This window comes from Peromyscus californicus, unplaced genomic scaffold, assembly GCF_007827085.1.
Source record: "Peromyscus californicus insignis strain IS unplaced genomic scaffold, ASM782708v3 Scaffold_16__1_contigs__length_79575227, whole genome shotgun sequence".
NCBI lineage: Eukaryota > Metazoa > Chordata > Mammalia > Rodentia > Cricetidae > Peromyscus > Peromyscus californicus.
In genome coordinates this window covers 15,869,262-15,896,269 of record NW_026294458.1, presented here as the reverse complement: position 1 = coordinate 15,896,269, position 27,008 = coordinate 15,869,262, and the positions used below count along the sequence as shown (strand labels likewise).

Here is a 27,008-nt window from a genome sequence, read left to right as displayed (position 1 = left end):
TAGGCTGTCTTTAATCCAAGAGCACTATGGGAAAGTTCCATGGGGGTAAGGTAAAGTCCACACTGGTCTTTAAATTCAGCTCTAAAGAACACTTCAGATGCTAGGTGTGGTGGCTCATGCGTTTAATCCCAGAGCTCTGGAGGCAGAAGTAGCTGGATCTCTATGAATTCCAGGTCAGCCAAGGTTACATAGTAAGACCCTGTCTCCATAACAACAAAAACTACTTCAGGTTGTACATCATCACATCAGTCTCAAAACATACCCTTGCTGCTCTCTGGTACCTGTACTTAGTCCCTACTCGTGTGTGTGTGTGTGTGTGTGTGTGTGTGTGTGTGTGTGTGTGTGTGTGTGTGTGTGTGTGTTTTTCTAAGCACTTAGGACAACAACTGACAAATAGCATTATAAGTTACTTCTTTACTATTGTGAATGGCATGCTGCTTAGCGAGTCATTCATTCATTTGTTCAAAATGCCTATGTTTAGCACATTCTCAAACATTGTGCTGGCTACTCAGAATAATATTAGAAGATAAATTGTATTTCTTTAAAATGTTCTTTTATACATTTTGAAAGAAGTCTATAGAAAACAATGGGCGGTAAAAAATGGAGCTTATAACACATTCTATCTGACAGAAGATGGATGAGCAGGTAATAGAACAGGAGATAGCCATTCCTAGTGGTGCACATTTGTCATCCCAGCACTTGGGCGAGCTAAGGTAGGAGTATTTCCCCAAGTTTGAGGCCAGCCTGGGCTACAAATAGTAAATTCCCAGCTTTGGCTACATAATAAAACCCTGTCTCCAAGCAAAAGTCAAACAGATAGGCAGAGGCATCTAGACAAGATATGAAATAGCAGTCTGCTTTGTTCAGAAAATTGTTACAAGTTTGGTTTTGCTGGTGCAGGGGACAAGCTGTAATAGGCACAGACACTGGGGGGTGGGCAAGGGCCAGATTCCAGGGAGGATAAGTTTAAGGAAAGGCCAAGTGTGATAGCACACGCCTTTCACCCCAGAATGCAGAGGCAGCAGGACGTCAGTGAGTTTGAGGCTAGCCTGGTCTACATACTGAGTTCCAGATTACTCAGGACTACATAGTGAGACCTTGTCTTTAAAAGGAGAAGACGGGGCGGGGAGGCGTGGGGGGGGGGGGGGGGGGGGGGGGGGGGGAGGGGCAGAAATGGACAGACGGTGAAAGGTTCCTTTACAGGTTTTTAGGCAAGTAATGGCATGGTTTCAGATGTCATTTTCTGTTGTGTTTTGTGAGTGCGTCTCAGGGGGATGTTTGTTTTGATTTGGGGGTTTTTGATTTTCTTTTTCGGGGGTAGTCATGCTCCCTACCTCCTAGCTTTATATAGTTGTGGTGCACAATATGTCTTAATATGCACACACAGTATATGGGCAGTGACTTCCAAGCTAATTGACAGATCCATCAGTGTGCGTAGTTCTTTTGCGTGTGGTAAGATAAGTCTACTCTCTTGGTAGATTTCAAGTGGACAATACACTATTCCTAGGTGAGGTCACCATGCTGACCGTTAGTTGTCTAGAACTCCTCCTGCCTCATTAAACTTGGCACTTTGATGGCCTTTTTCCTGTGTCTTCCTCGTAACACCATCACTCCCTGCTTCTACATGCTCCACCTTTTCAATTGTACGTACTAGTGAGGTCACTGTTGCCTGGCTTATTTCCACTAGTGTAGTATTCGTCCACATCATTACAGATGTCGAGATTTTCTTGTCTTTTAAGGGTGAGAAATGCTCTTTTGTACATGTATATAGTTTGTTCCTCAGTACAATACAATTGTAGAAATAGTTACAGCATACTCGCCCCGCCCCACCCCCATTGCACAGGTTCTTAATTCCCTTATATAAAATGTCAGAGCACTTGTATAGAACCTCTACATAGCCTCCTGTGTGGAGGGTGGGTGGGTGTGGGTGTGTCTGGGTGTTTTACCTTTGTGTATATCTCTGCACCAGGTCTGTGCCTGGCTATCTCCAGCCCTTATTTTTATTTTTATTTTAAAGGCATGGTCCTCATCATAGGACATGTCTTGTTGTGTAACCCAGTCTTACCCCAAGCATGTGATCCTCCTGCCTCACCATCCTAAGCGCTGGCATTGCAAGCACGTGCCACCTTGGTCCTATATTTAGCTTTTTTTTTGTTTTTGAGGAGCCTTTTTTCTGTTTTCCCTAATTGCTGTACAAGACTTCTGTCCAGTGTTCTAAAAGCTGACCGGTGGTTTTAAGGAAGAAGGATGAATTAGGAGACATGTCTTAGGCACATAAAGAAGCAAGTCAGATCTGGAGGAGGGAATAGGGACAGGAATGTTGGGTGCAAGAATAAGCCAGGCCTGCTGGCAGAGTTGGTGAAGAGCAAGGAGTTGAGAGTAAACTATTGGGTTTCACCCTGACACATTATCTCACTCGCTGCCATTCCTGACATTACAGAGACCGATACACAAATGTTGGTGAGACTGTGGAGAAATGGGAGCCTCATATATTATTTGCAAAATAGTGCAGCTCCCTTAAAAGCTGTGTTGGCAGTTTCTGAAAAGGTTAGAATGAAATTGCCATATAACCCAGCAGTTTCCCTATTGGGTAGATAACAAGATAACCAAAAACATGTCTACATAAATACTTGTACGTGCATATTCTTAGTTGTATCATTTGCCATTAAGTGGAAGCACCTTGCTCTCCATTAGCTAATGATTAGATAAACAAAATGTGGCGCATCTATGCGATGGAGTATTTGACCACAAAAAAAATGAAGTTCTGATAGGGGCTACAGCATTCAGGACCTTTTAAAACATTCTGAACTGGAGACATAATTCAGTGGAGGAACACTTGCCAAGCATGTGGAAAGTCCTGAGTTCAGTGCCTAACACCAGGAAAGAATAAAAACATATGGTTCTATTTATAGGAAAAGTCCAGAGTAGGCATATTTACAAAGACAGAATAGGGAATGGGAAGTACGTGCTAATGGATAAACATTTCTCTCCGAGGTTTCTGTTTGAATGTGGATTACCTCCATAAAGCTGGATTTGAAAAGGCTCTTAGTGCCCTTTGCCAGGCCATGTCAGTGTGGGTTTAGGTGGGAGGGAGAAAGAATGAGAAAGAGTGAACCATGGATTATGTCCTATGGATTGAAGACAGCTCACACCTTTATCCCAGTAAGGCGAGTGACTCTCTGTGAATTGGGCCAGCTTGTCTCCATAGTGAGTCTAGAACAGCCAGGTCTACTTAGTGAGACCCTGTCCCTCTGAAAAGAAGACTTTTGGGTTTGCAAGATGAATTAGAAGCTGGAAGTGTACGTCTGTGAACCAGCTGCTTCTCCGTGATGCTCTGAGGGTTATTCTCGTGTTACTGGGCAGCAGTTACTCAGAGATCTTGTTCATAAACATACTCCTCACTCTTCCTCTGGAGACTCTGATTCAGCAAGTGAGGTCTAGACCAGTGAATTTCCATTTGTAACAAGGGTACAGAAAGTGGTGTATCTAACTGTGGAAGTGTGGGTGCTGAATGCTCCATCAGCAGGGAGATCACTGCTCTGGTATAGACAGGCTGAACTACTGAGCAGCAGTTGGAAGGAAGGGGTTAACTCCAGGTGTTAACACAAAGGCTCTCCGAGGCCTGTTGTCAAATGAAAAGACTATGTTACCTGACCAGGCTGCGGATAGGCCTCGGTGGATGAAGCATTTCTGCCAACCCTCACACCCTGTGTTAGGTCCCCAGGACCCGCGTGGTAGAAGGAGAAACCCAACTCTATCAGGTTGTCTTCGGACCTCCACATGTGTCAAATCCCACCCCCCATAAATAAACATGTGAGGTGTGTGTGACCAACCTGTGTATGCATGTGAATATTAGAAAAAGAGACTCTGAAGGCTACACGTTTAATTCAAGGGAGAGACTCGGAGTGGCCGGGGTAGAGAGAAGGTTGGAGGTGGATCAGAGGAAGGTTTACAAGGAGAGCTTACTTTGCGATTGTGTAGTTAAAAGTTACATTCCAAACATAAAACAGATGAATAAGGAGGTGGGACTAGAATGGGGTTGGAAACAGTTGGAAAGGTCAGGTCCTGCAGGGGAAGGAGCACAGCTTCCTGTGGTGGTATTGTGTTCCCCAAAATATTGTGTACCCTAATAAACTTATCTGGGGTCAGAGACAGAACAGCCACAAGATACAAAGGCTAGAAAATGGTGGCACTCACACCTTTAATCCTAGCACTCCAGAGGTAGAAATCCCTCTGGATCTCTGTGAGTTCAAGGCCACATTGAAATGGCCAGGCATGGTGACACACACCTTTAATCCCAGAAAGCGAGCCTTTAATCCCAGGGAGTGATGGTAGAAAGCAGAAAGGTTTATAAGGCGTGAGGACCAGAAACTAGAAGCATTTTGGCTGGTTAAGCTTTCAGGCTTCTAGCAGCAGCAGTTCAACTGAGAGCCATTCGGATATGAGGACACAGAGGCTTCCAGTCTGAGGAAACAAGATCAGCCGAGAAGTTGGCCAGGTGAGGTTAGCTGTGGCTTGTTCTGTCTCTCTGACCATCCAGCATTTCACCCCAATACCTGGCCCCGGGTTTGATTTTATTAATAAGATTCTCTAAGATTCATGCTACAGCTTCCTTTGAGGTGAACGAAGGGTCCTGAAGGTGGGTGCACATCTAGAGACGTGTGGCGCAATGGTTGGCGTCCAGCAGCTTCCATTGCCCCTTCATTAGGTGATGACAAGGCTATCCTCAGGAAAGGGAAGGACAGAACAGTTGCCACTTAGGGACTGGGGCAGGCTAACCAAGTGCTCGAGCAGTTCCTCCTTCCATGGGAAGGCTGGGGTCTGGGCAGTCCTCAGCCTAGCCGTTTGCCATGCCGTAGCCGTAGTATGGTGCCATTTCCTATAGCAGGGTGCCTCTCATGACACACGGGAAACAACAGGCCAGTAGAGTTCAGGGTGCAGTGGTGTGAGGAATTCAGCAGCGGATAAGGGATGGATGGATGTGCAAGGACTTCCAGTGAATTAGTGAAGGGGCAGGAATCAAGGAGCTAAGTGGGGGTACAGTGGCCAGTCACCATTGGACAGAGACGCTAACACCGCAGGAGCATCAGGTATGGGGAGTGCTTAGCTGTTAGTGGGCTTGATAGGGTGAGAGTCCTGGTGGGTTAACAGTGGTGTAGGTTACGAGGCTGTGGGGTCTTACTTGGTGCTGTGATGGTTTGATGGGGTAGCAGGCTGCAGTCCTTGCTCAGGGCTTTGAAACTGCGCCTTCACTGCCGCTTGAGGAGGAAGTGTAGCTGCCTTCTCGGGTTCTCAGACAGTCTAGGTGGTGGCTGAGCCGTGAAGCAGGAACTGCCCCAGCAGCCCAAGGGTTAGCGCTCTAGAGCACACATCTCTCTGTTACTAGTCACACGGGATCCCTCGATTTTTTTTTTTTTTTTGATACAGCCACTAATGGTGACCATTAATATATATCTTGTATAAATTATAACTATGGTAGTTCACTGGTTCTAAATGGAACAAGTCTTTTGCTAAATCTTTGCCTCTACTGCTATGAGCTAAAAACTAATATGTAAAATGAGGAAATTGGTTATACTGAATCTTTATAATCCTTCCCCATTGTTACTGTTTCTGTAACCAGGAAATCCATTCACGTGGAATTTTGTAAAATGGTACCCAAAGAAGTCTTAGCTTTTTTGGAAGTTTTAGTGAAGATGTCTTTTTCTGTGTAGAAAATTAATTTAAAAATCAACCTAAGAAGGCTTAAATTCTGTTTTAGGAAGTGGTTGGTATTCAAGCTTATCAAAATGATCAACATTCAGTATTTTAAATTACCGTTTTTGGATTTTGAGTCAGAATCTCATGTATCCCAGGCTAGCCTCAAACTCCTAATCCTCCTGCCTCCACTCCCAAGTGCTGGGATCGCAGGTGTGTACCACTACAGCCGGTCATCCAGTGCTAGGGGTAGAACACAGGGCTTCCTGCTCATTAGTCAGGCACTGCAGCAACTGAGGTACATCCTTGACTAAGAGCACTTTTCTTTCTGTGAACAGAGAAGCTTAACATCAAGTTTGTGCTCCCTGAGGCTAGAACTGGACTGCTGTCTTTTGAGGAGAGCCAGAGAATTAAGAAACTCCATGAAGAAAACAGACAGTTCTTGTGTATACCAAGGAGGTAAGTTGAACAAGAATTTAGATCATCAGAAGACATAGAGTAGGCTGGAGAGATGGCTCAGTGGTTAAGAGCTGCCTGCTCTTCTAAAGGACCATGTTCAATTCCCAGCACCCACATGGCAGTTCACAGCTGTCTGTAACTCCAGTTCTGGGGCATGTGGTGCCCTCTTCTATCCTCTGCAGGCACCAGGCACACACATGGTGCACAGACATACATGCAGGCCAAAACAGTCATACGTGTAAAATAATAAATTAATAAAAAATGTAAAAGAGACATAGCCACTGAATAATATATTCGTAGTTGTTCATAATTGTCCTGCTTCTATCTCAGCTGCCACTTACATCCGAATTCTCTTTTGAATTTGGTAGCTTGTGTATACATTTCTTCCTTTGTGATTGTTTCAGACCACACTGGGACAGACAAACGAGCCCTGAAGAGCTGAGACAGGCAGAGAAAGACAACTTCCTAAAATGGAGACGCCAGCTTGTCCGGTGGGTATTGGACCCTGAAGACTGCCTGGAAGCGCTGGTGTGGTGGGATGTCTTTCTGTATGCTGTGGATCTGTGTTGCTCTGATTGATTGATAAAGCCATTTGGCCTATGGGAAGGCAGCTTAGAGGCAGGCGGGAAATCGAGGAGAGACAGGAAGAAGAAAGGCAGAGGCAGAGGAGTCGCCATCCCGCCATCCAGGGAACAACATGTAATGGGACACAGGTAAAGCCATGGAGCACATGGCAAGACATAGGTTAATAGAAATGGGTTAATTTAAGATATATGAACTAGCTAGCAAGAAGCTTGAGCCATAGGCCATGGCCATGCAATTTGTAATTGATATAAGGCTCTGTGTGTTCATTTGGGTCTGAGCAGCTACAGGACTAGGCAGGACACAGGAAAACTCCAGCTACACACTGGGTCCAGGCATTTTAGCTTGCATTACCATTTGCCTCCTGAAGCCTTTTAAAAGAAAAGGGAAATACTAGGCTGGGGAGATAGCTCAGCTGGTAGAAGCACCTGCTGCCAAGCCTGATGATCTGAGTTCAGTTCTCAGGACCTAAAGCACCAACTCCCAAAAGTTGTCTGTTGGCCTCTAAACATGTACACAAAGTAAATGACTAAAATGCCGTTTTAAGTGGAGGGAGGGAGGGAGGGAGGGTGGTAGCATCCATTACAGGTGTGTTTTGGTGTGTATATAAACAGCATTTCTGGGTGCAGGTGCAGCTGTGCAGAGGTGCTCAGTGGTTATTCTGCTCCATTCTAGTCTTTTATTATTCATTGTGTGTGTGTGTGTGTGTGTGTGTGTGTGTGTGTGTGTGTGTGTGTGTGTGTGTTTGCGTGAGGGTGTATGTGCACCAAGTGCATACATTGTCTCCCCAGGAACTGGAGTTACAAGTGGTTGTAAGCTGCCATGTGGGTGCTCTGCGAGAGCAGCCAGTGCTCTTAACTCCTCAGCCAGCTGTCTGGTTCCTTTTAGTTCCCAGAGGTGCTCCTCTGAGCAGTCTTCCAGTAAGAGTTGTAAGAGAGAAACTCTTGCTGTGTAAGGATAAAATTTGAATTTGGTGGAGTATAATATGACTAGGTTTTATTCTTGTGTTGACTCAACAGTAGGTATATTAAAATAATTGGACAGAGCCTGGTCTGGTGAGATAGGCCTGTAATTTAAGCTACTCACAGCCTGCCTAGGCTACAAAAAAAAAAAGTCAAAAGAGGGCTGGATGTGGTGAGTGGTAGAGCACTTGCTTGACATGCACAAAACCTTAGGCATAATCCCCAGTACCATAAACAATAATAACAAAATACAGTGTTTATATACATATCCTCTTAATGTAATGAATTTGAGTGCTTATAATTCTCTAATACTATTATGATCAGGCAGAGATGTAACCTTCTCATTCTGAAGCCAGGCTAGAAGAGGAACAAAAGTTGATATTGACTCCCTTTGAACGAAATTTGGACTTTTGGCGCCAGCTCTGGAGGGTCATTGAGAGAAGGTGAGTAATGTTTTCCTTGTTTAACGAAGACATTGCAGTGTTGATACTGAACCTAATGTTGACATGTGCTCTGGGCTCTGCATCCAGCAAGAGGGAGATTAAATTACACAATGAGCTACTGAGAACTATGAAAAACAGAAAGCGGCCCTGACTAAACTATAAACAGTCACAAAACTAAACCCAAAGTCTAATCTGGGAAAGGGACTAGTAAGATGGGGGAGGTATTCAAGGCTGGGACAGAGCTAAGAGAGGGAGAGAGAACATAATCAGAGTGCATTATGTGCATGGGTGACATTTTCAGAGAAATTAATTTTTAAAAATTAAAAGCTAAAAATAGAGGGCTAGAGAGAGGACTGAGCAGTAGCAGCTTTGCTACTCTTGCAGAGGGCCCGCGTTCGGTTCCTGGCACTCACATTAGGTGGCCCACAGCTACTTGCAGCTCAGGTTCCAGGGTTCTGGCCTCCATGGCGCCTGTGTACACTCACATGGACACATGCACATAATTTAACACGTCTTTCTTCTCACTTCTTTTTAAAAAGAAACCTGAAAATACACTCTATTTCATTTAAATTGTAGGTTTTTTTTAGGTCTGGGGAGGTAGTTGAACACTTACTTATCTAGCATGTGTGAGACTTTAGGTTCATTCTTCAGTACCAGGGGAGATGTATGTGTATGTGTGTGTTATTAGATGACTACGTTTGACAGGTGTGTAAGAATAGAGATAGGGCTGGAGAGATGGCTCAACACTTAAGAGCTCTTGTTGGACTTACAGAAGTTCCCAGCACCACATGGCAGCTCACAGCTGTCTCTAACTCCAGTTCCGGGGGAAGCAACACCCTCTCCTGGCCTCCAAGACATTGCAGATACATTGTGCACAGGCATACAGGCATCCAAACACTTGCACACATAAAATAAAAATAAGTAAATAAATAAATAAGTAAATGTTTGCATAAGGTGAGTTCTGGAGCACCTGTGGTTACTTCAGCCAGTGTGCATTGACTGTTGAGGTCCTCCTGGAAAGCAGGCATGGAAAAGCGCAGCTTCGGAGGTGTGTGCTATGAGGAGAGACTGCTCAGCCAAGTTCCAGGGACACACGGAGGAGTGAAATGCAGTCCTGAGCTCAGAGCACACGGCACCTAGTGAAAGTCCAGGAGCAGTGTGATTACAGAAAGAAAGCCATGGGGGCTGTAGCAGAGGAGGCATGGTTGATAAGGATTGAGGACAACCAAGGTCTGTCTGTGTTTGTTTGGGGGACAGGGTTTCTCTATATAGTCCTGGCTGTTCTGGAACTCACTCTGTAGACCAGACTGGCCTTGACCTTAGAGATCCGCCTGCCTTTGCCTCCCAAGTGCTGGGATTAAAGGCAGGCACCACCATGCCCAACCCAGGTGACTTTTTAAAGCCACTGTCCCCCACCCAGTAGAAGTGTGCTGCTGCTGGCAGGTTCTGCATAAGCTTCTCTAAGTCTTAGGCTCTGCTGAGCTTGCAGATCCTGTCCTCTTCCCCTGGGGAGCTTTGGCGGAGCAGAATGGACATGTGTCCTTCAGAGCTTCCGTAGAGTTGAGGGTGTGTGCTGCTTTTTCCGAAGAAGTGGACACAGAGTCTGCAGCACCTCACTGTTGACCTTGATGGAAGACACCATCTACATGCTTACCTACGGTTCTCGTTTTGTTCTCTTTCTCTGTTTATCCTGGCTTCTGCTGAACTGAAATGACTGGCATTTGTTTTCCATTCACATTTGAGAATGAAGTACTACAAAGCTGTTCAGATATAGTTTGCCTAGTAGTGAACCTGTCTGTAGAGAGGCTGGGCAGGGATCAGTTGTTTGGAAGACTCCAAGATGTTAGTATCTTTATCTCTTTCCTTAACACGTGTCAGGGTTGGTTGTTGTTATTTTTTTTTACATTTATTTAATTGTGCATGTATGCCGCATGCATGTGTGGTCAGAGATCAGCTTCAGGAAGTCGGCTCTCCTTTCATCATGTGGGACCTAGAGAAGTGAACTCGTGTGTTCAGGGTTGATGACAAGCACCTTTACTCATCATTCCAGCCCCTGTGTGTTCCTTAAAGTAAAAGAAAAAAAGAGAGAGAGGAAAAAAGGAGTGGGAATGAAAACACAGCATACCCAAGTCTATGGTATGGGAAAAGCCTCCATTAAGGAATTGGGGGAGGGGGCCGTGGTGATGATATCTTTAATCCCAGCTCTCCAGAGGCAGGCCCAGCCTGGTCTACACAGCAAGCTCTAGGTCAGCCAGAGCTACAAAGTGAGACCCTGTCTCAAAAGAAGAAGAAAAAGAACTCTGTGTAGGATCTGAAGCTGTAGCTCCATTGATAGGAGCGCTTGCCTGTCATGCACGAACCCTTGGGTTGATCCTCAGTACCACATAAAACTGGGCATGTGTCTTAGCCAGTGTTCTGTTGCTGTGGGGAGACATCATAACCATGGCAACTCTCTTAAGAAAGCATTAATTGGGGCTTGCTTCTCGATTGGAGGTTTAGGCCAGTCTCATCATGGTGGGGAACATGGTGCCACACAGGCAGCTAGAGAAACAGCTGAGAGTTCCACATCTGGACCTCCACGCTGCAGGGAGAGACTGGAACTGGCTGGGGCTTTTGAAAACCCAAAGCCTACCCCCAGTGACACTTCCTCCAAGGCCACGCCCACTCTCACAAGGCCACACCTCCTAATCCCTCTCAAGTAGTGCCACTCCCCGATGACCAAGCATTCAAATCTGTGAGCCTATGGGGGTCATTCTTACTTAAGCCACCACAGCATGGTAGTGCCTGCCATAATCTTGGCTCTCAAAAGATAGAGGCAGGAAGCAGAGAAGTAGTTCCCAAAAGTTACCTTCTGACCTTCATATGTGTTCTGCATATATACTCACTTATATAAACACACACAAATTACATACTTTAAAAATCTTATTTTTTGCTTACTTGTTTTGAGAGAGGGTCTCGTTCTGTAGCCCTGGCTGGCCTGGAACTCAATGTTGTAGGACCAGGCTGGACTTGAAGTCACAGGGATCCGCCTGTCTCAGTCTCCCAAGTCCTGGGATTAAAGGCCTGTGCCACCATGTACAGCCTTTAAATTAATATATATATCAGGTTTATCTCTGGCTACATAGCACCTTCAAGTCCTGCCTCAAAAGACAAAAAAAAAAAAAAAAAAAAGCCAGGCGGTGGTGGCACACGCCTTTAATCCCAGTACTCGGGAGGCAGAGCCAGGCGGATCTCTGAGTTCAAGGCCAGCCTGGTCTACAGAGCAAGATCCAGGCCAGGCACCAAAACTATACGGAGAAACCCTGTCTCGAACCCCCCCTCCCAAAAAAAAAGACAAAAAAAATAAACCCCCTCAAAACTCATAGCTTAAAGATACACTTCACAGAGTTAGAAAAAACAAGAGCAGACCAAACCGAAAATCAGTAGATGAAAAGAAATAATTAAAATCAGGGCTGAAATTAATGAAATGGAAACAGAAAAAAAATCAATGAAATAGAGATGATCCTTCGAAAAATGATAAAGATGAACAAATTCTTTGCCAAACCAAATGAAAGAAGATCATCCATAAAATTAGAGGCAAAGGCGGGGGAGCATTGTGACAGATAGCAATGAAATTTGGAAAATTATTAGAACATACCTTAAAACATATGCTGCACCAAATTGGAAAAGCATTTCCAGAGTGGTGTGATGGAAAGGAGCTGGGCGTCTTCACAGGTCAGTCTGTGTTTAATCTCTCCTCTACATACAGCACCTCCCTTCCCGTCTTGTCCCATGCCCGAGCTCAGGTTCTTCTTATCCACAGTAAGCCCAGCCTTCTGCTGCTGGGCTCGAGGAATGCTGCTGGGTGCCGAGCTACACAGCAGAGCAGCCTGGGAACTTATGTTAGACCCCTGCAGTTCTGTGCTTGACCCTTTTCCCGGGCCTCTGGGGCACCAGCAGTCTTCCTTCTCGCTGACCAGGCATGTCGTGTGGCTGTACTCTTTAATGAGGGTTGTTACTTTGTGCTTGTAGGTTTGGGGGGTGGGGGCGGAAGCAACCTCTATAGTCAGTCTTCCATGACTAACAAGTTGTACTGTATTTACTTTTCCTGCCCCTAAGTTAGCATCTGGGTTCCCCAAAGTGAGCCTGTACATGTGAAAAACTGGAGGTTCAGTTGGAGTACAGTATTACTTGCTGAACTGTTATTGTATTTCCTTTTTAAAGTTTTCCACTACATTTAACCATTTATGAGTATCCACATGGTGGGGGCGGACATTGACTGCTTTGGCACACTTGTGGAAATCAGAGAATAACTTGTGAGAATTGGTTCTGTCCTACACCATGTGGGTCCCAGGGTCTAACTTAGTTGTCAGACTTGACAACAAGCTTTTACCGGCTGAGGCATCCTGCCAACCCATTCCTTAATATAGCAATATGTTTTAATCACACAATATGGTTTGTGTCACATAGAAATTGACCCGAGTAATCCAGAAATATTAGTGAAGTGACTACTGGCACATCATTAATAGGAAATATTTTATTGATGGCTTCCCTATGGCAGATGTCTCCTGTTTGCCGACAGGTTGACTGAGCCATCTGTCTCTTTAATTTCAACAGTGGTTATCAAAAAAGATTTGATACATAACACGGAGGAAATGCAGGAAAGGGCTGAGGCACGCAGAAAGAACATTCTGTTCTAGTACGGCATTCCCACTGTTACTGTTGAATAAATGCCTCCCTCCAACAGGCTAGCCTCGAATGTCTTCCCCCTGCTGAGTTGAAGCTGTTTATCCTTCTGTGTGTTGGTAGATAGAGCTAATGTTTGTCTTGTTGTGGTTTAGGCTATTCGTTTTTGCAGTCATGTAGATTAATTTGGTTTGAAAGTAGAGTTCACCCTGAAGGAGATACTGAAACTAGCTAAATTAGAGAAGTTTAAAACAGTTTATTAAAAATTAGCAAATCTAAGCCCTCTCGTGTCTCAATCCCAGCACTTTTGAGATAAGAGCAGCAGGTCTCTGAGTCTGAGAACAGCATAGTGAAGTCTGTGCCTTTAGAGTGAGACCTTTGTCTCAGAAAACAAAGTTGGCTGGCCAAATCAGGGTTTGGTGAGGGTGCTGTAGGGATGTTGTGTGTGCAGTTTATCTCTTTCCGGTGGTATCCACATGCCCTGACCATCTTCCTAGCCACAGGGGCTGAAGGGAGGGAGGGGGCCTCTGAGAAACAGGAAGTAAGTGTTCTAAGGAGGAAAACGCTGCAGTGTTCAGCATGCTGGCCTCTGTGTCCCTTCTACATCTAGCTGAGCCGGAGGAGCTGTCTGTCTGTCAGCATCGAAAGCTGTCTTACTGTCACATTCTACATGAGGACAGACATCTTACATGTGGACTTGACATCCTTGCTTCACTGTGGTGCCTTCAGCTGACACTTGGTTGTATTTTGTTGTTTAAACACATGCTGGGAACCTGTGGGTGATGATTGGCTAGGCATCAGCTCTCCTCTTTGGCAGCCTTGGGTTTCAATACAGGACTGACTAGAGTGGACGCTGTAGATGATTGGTGTGAATTCAGATCAGACTGGGTTCTTAGTGAACTTCACCTTGGGGTAGTTCAGGTACTCTTAGGACCTGAAGTTAACAGAAGTTGTAGTGGAAGGTTTAGCAGCGAAATGTCATACGAGCCCTCCCTCTAAGCCAATTAGAGCAGTAGAATGTTGAAGAGCATGGCCTCTGGTCCAGACTGCCTGGGTACCCATTCTGACTTCATCACTTCTTAGCTGACTTTGGGCAGATTATATGACTATAATATACATCATAAAAACTGCGAATGACTATGTCAACTGCTTAATATATGCAAAGTATTTCCTATTATTACCATTAATATATGGCAGTGGTTCCTTTTTTAATGTTTTTCTAATTTGAGAATTTCATACATACAGAGTTTTTGTTGTTGTTTTATAACCACTGAGTCCAGTTTGTGTCCCCGTATACTCACGGGTATGGGGACCTCCACTGGAGCAAGGTGGATGAACTAGGGGCCACAGCCGTAAAGGAAACTGACCCTCCCGAAGCCTTCAGGTGTCGGTAGGGGAGAGTTCAGGAGCCCCCGTCCCACTGCAAGCTGGAGTGGTGACGGGCTTGATCTTGCTCAGGTCTTGTGCAGGCAGCTAGGCTGCTGAGTTCATACGTGCACTGGCCCTGCTGGATCCAGGAGACCCTGCTTCACCCTGGTCCTCACCTTCTGGCTTTACATTCTTCCTGCCCCTCTTCCTTAAGGGTCCTCGAGCATTGCAGGAAGGAAGTGGGATGCAGATGTACTGTCTGGCTGAGCACTCCGCAGACACTTACCCTCTGCACTTTGACCTGTGGGGAGTTCTGTACTAAGTGCTGTGTGTCAGTGAGTGGTCACTTCGACTTTACACTAACTGGATTTTCTCACTTTCTTCCTCCAGTGATATTGTGGTCCAGATAGTAGATGCTCGAAACCCACTCCTGTTTAGATGTGAGGATTTGGTAAGTAAAGTCTGACTTGGATCCTTGGGACAGTAAGGAGAGGGCAGCATTCCTCACAGCAGTAACTGAGCACGCATCCTGTCTTCTCTAGCTCGTTTACTCAGCCTTCCCGCTCCTTGCAAGCTCAGGAGCTTGTGTAATGTGCTGTTTAGACAGAGCTCTGCTCCTGCGGTGGTTGTCTGTAGAGAGCACAGAGACTTGCATGTCCTGTTCTAGCTGCTGGGTTGGAAGATACTTTGTTGCTAGCCATTTGCTGGTCTCTTGTTTCAGGAGACAGAAGTCAGGATGGCAGTTTGCTTTTATTTAAGATATTCCAGGCACTTTTTAATCCATCTCACTAAGTTCTCTCTTTTCACATCTTATTACACCCATGCTATTTTACAAATGAACTACACTTATAAAATAAGAGTAATACTAAGGTGTAAGGATTACTTAAAATGATGTAATACATGAACCCATGAACTCTCTCTCCTATGTGTGGTGCACATATTTGCATTTGAAGACCGTAGTGGTTTCTCTAAACTCATGAGTAACAAAAATCTTAATGGCTCTTTTAAAGTTCTTTTCAGAGCTCACAGAAAGGATCAATTAGTAGAATGTATCTTAATTTCTAATTTTTAAATTAGAAAGTGATTTAAGGGCCTCCTTTGAAGTGGCTCAGCAAGTCTAAAGGCACTTTGCTGCACAAACTTGGTCACCTAAGTTTGACCCCAGATAAAGGCTGACCAAGAGCACCGACTCCTCAGTTCTTCGTTGACCTCTACATACACGCTGTGTCACGAGTGTGTGCATGTACACACATTGTGCACACACAATAATAAATCATTTTTTAAGGAAAATGACTTAAGCCTGGTGGTGATGGTGGCAGCAGCAGTGAGTGCACGCCTTTAATCTCGAACTCATAGAGACCTCTCTGCAGAGGCAGGCAGATCTCTGAGTTCAAGGACAGCCAGGGCTACACAAAGAAACTTTGTCTTGAAAAACATGAGAGAGAGAGAGAGAGAGAGAGAGAGAGAGAGAGAGAGAGAGAGAGAGAGAGAGAGAGAGAGAGAAAGTGATTTAAAATGGGGGAGGCCATAAAAATTTTAATTGGGAAGCTCCAGTGTAATTAACCCAGTATTTGTCTTGCTTGTTTGAACAGACTGGAAATGCCTTTATCTTTACAGGAATGTTACGTGAAGGAGATAGATGCCGATAAGGAGAACGTCATTCTGATAAACAAAGCAGACCTGTTAACTGCTGAGCAGCGCTTTGCCTGGGCCTCGCACTTTGAAAATGAAGGTGTGAAGGTTATTTTCTGGTCAGCTTTGGCAGAAACCATTCACTCTAAGGTAACCGGGACTGGGGGACTTTCTCATGGTGGATTTCGGGGATTGCTTTGAATTTTGGTTAATGTGCTTTGTTTATATTGGCAATCTGTAGGAGTTACTTTTGTTTGGGGATTTCCCTTACCCCACTGCTGTGATTGTAGGATAGCCTACAGAAAATATTTAGACTCTTTAATCAAATCATACAGTTATTACTTTGTGATTTCAGATAATCAGAGATGCCTGGTGTCACATCTGGGACCTTAAGGATTTTCATAATGGTTTTGTATTTGCTTTTAAGAGAAACTTCTCAGTGCACACGGTACATCCGAAGGATGTAGTAGCTTGTCAGAGTTTATCAGGATCTAGGTTTGTTTTTAAAACAAACTAAACTTGAATTAAAGATATATTATGCTATTTTATCTTTAACCCAGATTTTACTAAAACAACTTTAAAAAGTTAGTCGTGGGATCTTTGATATTTAGAAGACACTTAGAAGTAATACCCTCCTCATTTATCTCTTATCAGTCATTTGATTTTGATGGTGTTAATGTAGGTGCTGTGCAGGCTGGGTGTGGTGGGGAACGCCTTTAATCCCAGCATAGTCAGAAGGTGCACTCTGAGTGTGAGACCATCCTGGTCTGCAGAGAGTCCGTGACAGCCAGAGCACACAGAGAGACCCTGTCTAAAAAAAGATAGGTTCTGTGACTACAGTGCTTTCATTGGATGAGTTCATAATTTACTGAGCTCTGAGCTCCAACTGAAAGAAGAAATCCCTTCCTCCACTTCCTGTCAGATGGTCACGTTATCTCCCACTGACTAATTCGGGCTGAGGATGTAACTCTGTAGAACAATGTTTGCCAAGCATGCAGAAGGTCCTGGGCTCAAAACTCCAGCAGTGACAACTGCCTCGAGACCAGGCAACTCGTTCCTTTTTAACCTGTGACGTCGGAAGTTCTTCCCTTCAGCGAAGCGAAGTTAGCTCCCTGATCTTTGATCTGAGAATTTAGTCTTTGTCGTCTTGGTTCTTTCCCATACAGATGGTTCATTTTTGCCTTCAGATATCTTATACACACCATTTTGGGGGGCTCTCATCTTGGTGCTTCTCTGTTTCTTCTGTACTGACACTAAAGTTGATGGAACCTAGTTGAACCTGTTCAGTCCATGCGTTGTCTGCTAGGGCACACACGGATAGATTGAAATGTCTAGAGCTGGAAGATAGCTCAGGGCCTGAAGTGCTCGCCTTCAAGTGTAAGGACCCCAATAAATGCCAGTCTTGGCCAGCCGGGGGTTTGGACACCTGGCAAGCAGAGGCAGGAAAATCTTGGTGAGTTCAAGGCCAGCCTCGTCTACATAGTAAGACCCTATCTATCATACTAATAATAATAACAGCCAATCTAAAATGAAGTTTGCTACTCCTGAATTTCATACACAGGAGTCTGCTCCATAGTACTTTTTGACTTATTTAAGGCAATTACAAAAGCAAAGTAAGGTTGGGAGTATAACTCAGTGGTACAGTCTTACTTCACACGCAGAAGCCCCTGGCTCAGCTCGCCCTGGACAGATCCACATACCTGTCTCCAGCATATTTCCTGTTCTCCCTCCATAACCAACCCACTGAGTGAAAAGCAGTTTCACAGGTCTGAAATTTGTCGTTTCTGTTACTTCTTCAGGACCAAGGCAACGGGGTTGCTGGAGAAGCCAGCAGAACTGAGTCTGAAAACTCGAGTTTGGATGAGAATGAAACTCCACGCAGAGATTTGCTCTCACTTAGTGAGGGGTTGGCAAGTGACGAAGACGACAGTGAGTATGAGGACTGTCAGGAGGAGGAGGAGGAGGAGGAGGAGGAAGACTGGCAGACGTGTTCGGAAGAAGACAGCAGCCCTGAGGAGGAGGACTGTGGTCAGGACTGGAAGGAACATTGTCCTGTCGATTCTGAGGCTCAGAACAGAACAATTCCAGAAAGCCATCCCATGAACAATTGTAGCCACCTGGTGTCTAAGCAGGAATTACTGGAGCTCTTGAAGAAGCTCCACACTGGGAAGAAGGTGAAAGATGGACAGCTAACTGTCGGGCTGGTAAGATGGAGTAGATCATGGCGCTGACTGCACATGAGAGTCTTCAGTCCTGTCCCTCCGTAGCTACACATGCCCCCAATAGTCAGGCTTCTGACGTCCTAGAGAACGTGCTTCCTTCTTGGTGTCCTCTGGCATCATGGGAGGATGCAGTGTGAGGGGCGGGGTCCAACTCAAAGGAAAGATCTCTGGGTTTGTATAGTTTACATACATGTTTATATGAAATGTGTCCAATGGTCTTCCAGTTCAGTTCCTTGTCACGTCAGTTACTGAGAGATGAGAAGAAGAAAGTCTTTGGTGTTGCCGCCAGACTTCAGTGCGGTGTTCTGTTGACATCCTCTGACCAGCTTACACTGTTTCACATGCCCTTAGGGAGAATCTCAGTCCTGGCCAAAACCCTGACAGATAACAGTCATTGCATAAACATAACAAAATGGCATCCCAGCTCTAGTGCCTAATTCTAAAGGTGGCTGTGGAACTGCCCACACCCCAAGGATACAGCATGGCTGTGGGCTACAGCATGGCTCTAGGGGGCCCATCCTTAGCTTAAGACAAGTAAGGGGTTAGAGAAGGCATCTGTAGTAAAGATCTTTCCAGGAACAACACAGTGGAAGGCGGTCGCAGCAGGGGTAGCCTGTCAGCTCTTCAGGTAGTTAGGGTAACTAATCCTAACTGTGTTCAGCCTCTCTCTCTCTCCTGTGTCCCACCACCTACAATAGAACAGGAGGCCTACTTAAAATGTAGGGTCTAAGCTGGGTGGTGGTGGCGGCGGCGCATGCCTTTAATCTCAGCACTCGGGAGGCAGAGCCAGGCAGATCTCTGAGTTCGAGGCCAGCCTGGTCTTCAGAGCGTGATCTAGGACAGGCACCAAAACAACACAGAGAAACCCTGTCTCGAAAAACAAAACAAACAAAAAATGTCGAGTCTAAAGAGAAGACTCAGCAGCTGAGAGCTGCTTTTGCAGAGGACCCACATGGCAGCTCCCAGCTGTCATTATTCCAATTCCAAGGGATCTGACACCCTTTCTGGCCCCCGAGCATTGCCTGCATGTGGTGCACACATAAATGAAGGCAAAACATCCTTATTCATAAATAAAACTAAAGTCTTATTTAAAAAACGATGGAGTAAGCCGGGCGGTGGTGGCACACGCCTTTAATCTCAGCACTTGGGAGGCAGAGGCAGACAGATCTCTGTGAGTTTGAGGCCAGCCTGGTCTACAGAGTGAGTTCCAGGACAGGCTCCAAAGCTACAGAGAAACCCTGTCTCGAAAAGCCAAAAAAAACAAAAAAACAAAAAACAAAAAAACGATGGAGTAAATGATGTTTACAGTAGGTATTGGCTAAAGCCCTACCTCTGGGGTCAGGCAGGCATAGTGTAATTCCTAATTCCACAGTAGAACTAACCTGAACACAAAGTTCCTTAATTCCTCTGAGATTTAAGGCTCTATTCTCTGTGCCAAAAATTCATTTCCATGTGTATCAGAAAGCCCAGTTTCTCTACATGTGTCTTTGAGTTCTAGAAATAAAGTAGCCTCCACTGCTTTCTGAATTCTTAACTTGGGGTATCCTCCTGAGAGTAGCTTAACTTACTGTTCTACAAACAACTCTACATCTCCTGCCACGTTTCCCTGGGCCCTGACTTAAAAAGCACTGACGTTTTTAGATGTTCAGAAGTTGTGATTATTGTTTGTCTGAGCTCAGCTTCACCCCTTGTAAAAGATCTGGTGGAAACAGTGAAATACCTATAAATGGAACATTGTGGGGCAGGCAAAGGGGATGAGGCTTATTGTAGGGGTGACAGCAAAGTCCGTAGAAACAAAATTCATATAGCTGCATCATGTGTCCAAGATGAGTCTGAATAGATGAAGCCAAGAACAAAAAGGGAACAGACATACAGACCACCTGTTAAATCAGCTTTCCAAGCAGCCAGGCTAGCATTTCCACCACTCAGGTAACCTCCAGTTCTTTTCTAGGTGGGCTACCCTAATGTTGGTAAGAGCTCGACCATCAACACTCTCATGGGCAACAAGAAAGTGTCTGTGTCTGCCACACCTGGCCACACCAAGCATTTCCAGGTATTTCAGAGTTCTTGGCCACAGTAGTACTCCTCTTCCCTCCCACCTGCCACGTGCCCATCACAACCTGTCACGTGTCTTTCAGACTCTGTATGTGGAGCCTGGCCTCTGCCTGTGTGACTGCCCGGGCCTGGTGATGCCATCCTTTGTGTCTACGAAAGCAGAGATGATTTGCAATGGGATCCTCCCGATCGACCAGATGAGAGATCACGTTCCCCCCATATCACTAATATCCGTCCTGTCTCAGCGCCAGTCTGGATTGGGGGGCGTTGCCTTAGTCTAGCTTACCTGTAGGCATTAGAAACAAAGACATGATCCTTTGCGTCTCCGTTAGATAGTCTCTCAAAGTTAGAGTTTGTTTACAATATTGTTCCTCAAAGTGTTAAGGTCTGTTTCAGAGATTTTTTTTTGATATTATTTTATGTGTGTGTTTGCCTGCATGTATGTCTGTGTACCTCTTGTATGCCTAGTACCCTTGAAGGTCAGGTGAGAGCATTGGATCCCTTGGAACTGGAGTTACAGACAGTTGTGAGCTGCTTTGTAGGTGCTGGGAATGGAGCCCTGGTCCTCTGCAAGAGAGACAAGTGTTCTTAACCCCTGAGTCATCTTTCTAGACCCAGAGATATTTTGTTTTTGTTGTATTTAGAGACAGGGTTTCTCTATGTAGCTCTGGTGTCCTGGAGCTCCCTTTGTAGGCCAGGCTGGCCTTGAACTCACAGAGATCCACCTGCCTCTGCCTCCTGAGTGATGGGGTTAAATAACCACCCAGCCTTGTTATTTTAAAGAATGCATTTAAGGTGATCATTGGTGTGTAAGACTGTTTAAGTGCATAAGTAACTGTATTCTGCTTAGAGGGTGACCATGTGTCAGAAGCAGCAAAATAGATGTAGGAGCATAGAGTCAGTTCAAGAGTAGATTCCTTGACAAGTTTACGTTTGCCAGAATATCCCACGCCATGTTTTGGAAGCTACCTATGGTATTAACATTATAAAGCCTGGAGAAGATGAAGACCCCTACCGACCTCCAACCTCAGAAGAGCTCTTGACGGCTTATGGATGTGAGTTGTCTGTGGTTGTGGCAGAGTGTTCATAGAAGTCTGGAGCAGGTCACTAGGCATCCCCCGTTTCATTCTAATGACATAAGTACCACTACTTTTCATCTCATAATCCAGATCTAGTCAGTACTTCCTGTTTGTAAGAACAGATGACCACATGTGTACAATTGCTCAGACCACTGCCCACACAGAGCTCTGTGTAGATGAAAGCCTCTGGCCGTGAATTTTAAAGGCATTGCCAAGTTCCTCTAATTTTACTGTGTGTTTCTTTTTAAGATGTATTATTTTAACGTATGTGTATGTATGAGGTTATGTGTACATGAGTGCTGGTGCCCGTGATAGTCAGAGGCATTGGAGCCACTCAGAACGGGTGCTGGGAATCGAACTTGGCTCCCTTGAGTCCTCTGTAGTAGCAGCACACACTCTTTACTACTGTGCCCACTTTGTATTTCTTTGATTTTGTCTGTGTGAGGTAGTCTCACTGTGTAACCCTGGCCAGCCTGGAACTCATGGATCGCCTGCCTTTGCCGCCTGAGTGCTGGGATTTAAGATGTGTGCCACAACACTCAGCTACTTTGTCTATCTGTCTGTCTGCTTTTTTTTAAGATTTTTTTAGAATTTTATTTTCTGTGTATGACTATTTTGCCTACATGTATGTCTGTGCGTTGTGTGTATGCCTGGTGTCTGAGGAGGCAGTGGATGCTCTGGGACAGGAGTTACAGACAGTTGTCAACCACCATGTGGGTGCTGAGGATTGAACTGGGTCCTCTTCGGGGAGGGGCGCTCGTGTCTCTGTAGGAGTCTGTGCACATGAATGCAGTCCCCCTAAATGGTCAAGAGTGAGGTTGGATTCCCTGGAGCTGGGATTACAGACACTGTGAGACACTGGGCATGGGACTAAGGCCTGAGCGTGGGTCCTCTGCAAGAGCAGTGCATGCCCTTGACCACTGAGCCATCTCTCCAGACCAGCATTTAGGGTTTTGTGTGTATGATAGGAATTAGGATTCTGAATCTTTTCTCCTAAATTGAAAAGGCCGGCATAGCTAGTATGTGCAGGGCTGAGTTTTGAACCCAGCACTTCTGCCAAAAGAGCTGTACTCTTCTCTCACCTTGCCACTGGTGACGTGAGAATTAGAGCAGGCTTCCTGGTGTGTTTGGGACGCTGAAAAGCACCTGTGGTTCTGAAGTTAGGACGTTTGCCTGGGTTGCCTTTTGTTTTGCAGATGGTATTCTCCTGCAGGTAGCCTCCCTGAGTAAATGCCCAAGATCAGGGATAGAAGGAGTAACTAATTGTGAGAAACTGGACGTGTCTGCCAGAGTGCTAAGTGATTAGATACTAGATAAGCTGCAGAGGCCACTCTGCGTTAGCAGGTGTTGTTGATGGTAAAATATGTTACACGGTGAAAAGAAATTAATTTCTCATGGGGCTGTGGGAAGGGACCCGATGCACATCACCTCAGGCCTTCCTGCTTGGTGCCGACTCCTAACTGAGCTTTCCCACGGCTGGTTTCTCTCACAGGCATGCGAGGATTCATGACAGCACATGGACAGCCAGACCAGCCTCGATCTGCACGTTACATCCTGAAGGACTATGTCAAAGTAAGCGCTCCTGTCTCCCTTGAGGAAGCAAGCTTCCTTTCCCTTGCGTTGTGTTCTAGCTCAGGGCAGCCTGTGGGGAGGTATTTCCATTGAGATGGACTGAAGGCAGGTGGCGTGTTTCTAGTGGTGCTAGGACTTGACCTGTGGGCCTCACACATGCTGGACAGCTGCTCTACCACTGAGCCCAGGCCCAGGCCTCAGAAATGGTATGATTTTAGACTCCAGCCTGATGTTCCCATGCGTGTGTCCTGACGTAAAAGAACACTGAACACTACTTAGAAATGAAGTGCAGGGAACGGTCACAGAGAAGGACCCTGGGGGGAGCTGCTGTCAGAGCAGGACTCCTCTGCCTGCCTCACACTTGCCTTGAGGACCTTTGCCCTCCTGGGGGTAAGGCGGTCACGGTGTGCTGTTGTCTCTGTAGGGTAAACTGTTGTACTGCCACCCTCCTCCTGGAAGAGATCCTGTGGCGTTCCAGAATCAACATCAGCAACTCCTAGAGATCAAAACAAAAGCTGAAGAGATACGACTCCAGCCGGGCAGAAACAAAAAAGCCAAACAGATTGAAAATGGAGTTGACAAAGCCTTTTTCCATCAGGTAAGTGTAAGAAGAGCCTGGGTTTTTTCTCATCCAATACATTTAAAAATCCAAATATTTACTATTTAAACATCTAGTGGACTGGAGGGTGGCTCAGTGGTTAAAAGCACTGCTGCTCTTCAGAGAACCTGAGTCTGATTCCCAGCACCCACAGCACGAGGCTCATGGACACTGTAAGTTCACACAGCACACTTTGTTACATATGGAAATGAGTGTTTTACCTGCATCGTGTGTGTCTGGAAGTCAGATGAGGGCATTGGGTCCCCTGCAGGTGGAAGTGAGCTACCATGTGGGTGCTGAGACTGAACTGGGTCCTCTGCAACAGGTGCCCCCCTGAGCTCTCTCCCCAGCCCCACTTTTTTGCTCTTGGGTCTTGCTTTGTGCCTCAAGCTGACCTTAGCTTCCCTGGTGCTGAGATTACAGCTGTGCATCATCAAGCCTGGCTCCACACACAGATTGGAAGTGTGCAGTGGTTTCTATTATAGCCACAGCTGTGCAGCCAATACCACAACCAGTTTTAGAATTTTGTCACTCCAAAAAGAAACCCCCCCATACCACTGACAGCCGCTCACTTTCCCTCTCTCCCCCTCTCCCCTGCCAGCCACTACCCTGCTTTTTCTCTGTGTGTGGGGTGGCCTGCTCTGGGCATTTCATGAGTGGAGTCATGTTGAGTGGTCTTCTGTTCTTCGCTTAGCTGGTCCAAGGTCCACCTGTGTTGGAGCGTGTGTCCACGCATCATTCCTGTTAATTACAAATAGGTTACTGTACAGAAGTGCCATAGTTCTTTTTCCATTTACCGGTTGATAGGCATTTGGGGTATTTTCACAGTTTTGGCTAATAGGATTAGGCTGCTAGGTGTGCGTGCATCTGTTTGTGTAGCGTGTGTTTTCACATTCGTGAGTGAGCACTGCAGGACTGGAATGCTTCCGTCATTTGGAAAGCTGTGCTTTTAGCCTGTGAGGTGCAGCCAGCCTGTCCAGAGATGGCTGTGCTGTTGGGCATGCTCGCCAGCAGCACTGGGGGTGTCATGGCTCCACATCTGCGCCAGTGATTCCCATTTGCTGGTGCTGCTTCAGCATCTGAAGTAGTCTCTGGTTCAGCCTTTTTTTTTAACCCTGGCACTTCGTGATGAACAGCAGCATTTCACAGACTCGCAGGTACCTGTGCATTTCCTGTACAGAAATGAGTTGTAAGAGATTTTTGTTGTTGTGTGTGTGTGTGTGTGTGTGTGTGTGTTAAAGGGGATGAAACAAGGTCTTACGTAACCACACTGACCTTGAACTCTGTAGCTAAGGATGTTCTTGAACTCCTGATCCTGTCTCCGCATGCTGAAGACGTCTGTATACACTCCAGACAAGGTGTGGTGGTGCACATCTGTGATCCCAGTACTTGCATTCAGCTCCCACATCCACACATACGCATCTTCTCACTTCGACAAATATGCATACATGGACATAAAAAATAAGTGAATCAATATTAGTAACTTGAATTGCTTCGTCATAGCTGGTAGCATTTTCTTTTTGTGTTTGTTTGGTTGGTTGGTTGGTTTTTGTTGTTACTATTTTTGTTTCTTCAAGACAAAATTTCTCTGTGTAACAGCCTTGTATAACAGTAAGGTTGTCTTGGAACTCGCACTGTAGACCAGGCTGGCCTCAAACTCACAGAGATCCTCCTGCCCTTGCCTTTCAAATGTTGGGATTAAAGGCGTGAACCACCACACACAATGGCTGGTAGCATTTTTTTTCAATGTCAGGTTTATGTACAAGTGTTAAGTCATTTTTGTTGTGTTTAATACACGTTTTCAATATTCTTTTTTTTTTTTTTTTTTTTTTTTGGTTTTTCGAGACAGGGTTTCTCTGTGTAGCTTTGCGCCTTTCCTGGAACTCGCTTTGGAGACCAGGCTGGCCTCGAACTCACAGAGATCCGCCTGGCTCTGCCTCCCGAGTGCTGGGATTAAAGGCGTGCGCCACCACCGCCCGGCTCGTTTTCAATATTCTTAATTAGGGGCTGGAGAGAGGCTCAGTGGCTAAGAACACATGCTGCTCTTGCAGGGAACCTGGGTTTGGTTCCCAATGCCACAATTGTCATACAGTTTATTTTTTTTATTTATTTTTTTTGTTTGTTTTGTTTTGTTTTCGAGACAGGGTTTCTCTGTGTAGTTTTGGAGCCTGTCCTGGATCTTGCTCTGTAGCCCAGGCTGGCCTCGAACTCAGAGATCCACCTGGCTTTGCCTCCTGAGTGCTGGGATTAAAGGCTGGCTCAATTTAATTTTTCAATGCTTGCAGAGATTTCTGAAGGCATTGCATGAGAAAGCTGAAAGTGGCATTATGTGAGAAAAAAAAATTATTTTCAATAAAAAGAAAAAAAGAAGTTGAAAGTGTCACCTTAACTTAATGTCCATATCTAAACCTTCACCCCAGTAGATTGTTATAAAATATTAATTTTACTGCATGTGACAGTCGTGGGTGTTACTTTATAATTTTTATTCATGTTACTAAACAAACTGAATATGTCTCGAGCATCAGTGTCTAATGTATGCTGAAGCTGCCTGAATCTGACATCCATGGAGACTCAGGCTCTATGTGGTGGTATATACCTATACTCCTAGCACTCCAAAGACAGAGAATTGGGAACTCCAGATTTGCTGGGGCTACACAGTAAGACCCTGACTCAAGAAGAAAAAAATAGGAATGCCCAGGAAATTTGAATTACGGGGTATTTGGATGGTTTTAGATAACATTGGAAGCTGTTGGACTGAACAGTAGACAAGGAAGGCTGGAAAGAGGTGAGCTAAGAGAGGGTGCTGGGGAGCCTCGGATGAGGGGTAGGGAGTGAGACTGGGTCCGAGGAGACCTGTGTGCTGAGTGAGTTGCTCCTGTCCTGAGAAGCCTGTTCATGTCTCCTGTGTTTCCTCTCAGGAGAACGTCAGAGCGCTGACCAAAGGGGTCCAGGCTGTGATGGGCTACAAGCCCGGGAGTGGCCTGCTGAGCGCAGCTGCTGTGAGCGCTGAGAACGTGGCTGGAAAACCCTGGAAAAAACATGGCAACCGAAATAAAAAAGAGAAAAGTCGTAGGCTCTACAGACACCTGGATATGTGAACTTGCTCTACCAAAGTGGCATCTGCATCGTGCAGGTGGACATGAACCAAAGCCACTGCTGCCTGTGGGGCTTCCCAGACACGGGCACTGTGGAATGCACCCGGAAGGCTAGACAGCGAGGCAGCCTTCGGAAGCACCAACCGTGCCTGTCATAGTCATTGTGGTGCCCCAGGAGTCTCCTTCTGCAGAAGGCTGACGGATGTGCGTGTAAACATACGTACAAATGCATATTAACTTTGTTTTTGAAGTTATTAAATTAATTGGCCACTAATTCATACATTTCATGTTATAATAATTTGAATTTGCCAAAATATAACTAGGGGAGGGTCTAGAGAGATGGCTCAGCAGTTAAGAGCACTGGTTGTTCTTTCTTAGGAGAGGTTTGGTTCCTAGCACCCATATGGCAGCTCACAACCATCTGTAACTCCAGTTTCAGGGGATCCGACGACCTCTTCTGGTCTTGATGGGTACCAGGCACACATACATGGGTAATGGTTCACAGGCAGAGAGAGCTGTCTGGGAATGGAGTGGGCTTTAGAAACCTCAAATCCCATGCCCAGTGACATACCTCCTCCAACA

General features: G+C 45.7%; 1 protein-coding gene across 1 annotated transcript in view; it reads left to right on the top strand.

Moving 5' to 3' along the window:
* Lsg1 (large 60S subunit nuclear export GTPase 1) overlaps window positions 1–26,704 on the top strand; it is a 29,107-nt gene extending 2,403 nt beyond the window's left edge. The window contains exons 3-14 of the mRNA XM_052740530.1: window positions 6,033–6,153; window positions 6,558–6,644; window positions 8,054–8,140; window positions 14,564–14,624; window positions 15,791–15,955; window positions 17,605–18,009; window positions 19,979–20,080; window positions 20,166–20,309; window positions 21,014–21,137; window positions 22,654–22,733; window positions 23,158–23,331; window positions 26,250–26,704. Coding sequence (XP_052596490.1) covers window positions 6,033–6,153; window positions 6,558–6,644; window positions 8,054–8,140; window positions 14,564–14,624; window positions 15,791–15,955; window positions 17,605–18,009; window positions 19,979–20,080; window positions 20,166–20,309; window positions 21,014–21,137; window positions 22,654–22,733; window positions 23,158–23,331; window positions 26,250–26,429 — 1,730 coding nt within the window. The 3' untranslated portion in view covers window positions 26,430–26,704. The remainder of the gene's footprint in view (window positions 1–6,032; window positions 6,154–6,557; window positions 6,645–8,053; window positions 8,141–14,563; window positions 14,625–15,790; window positions 15,956–17,604; window positions 18,010–19,978; window positions 20,081–20,165; window positions 20,310–21,013; window positions 21,138–22,653; window positions 22,734–23,157; window positions 23,332–26,249) is intronic.
* The last annotated feature ends 304 nt before the right edge of the window (window positions 26,705–27,008 follow it).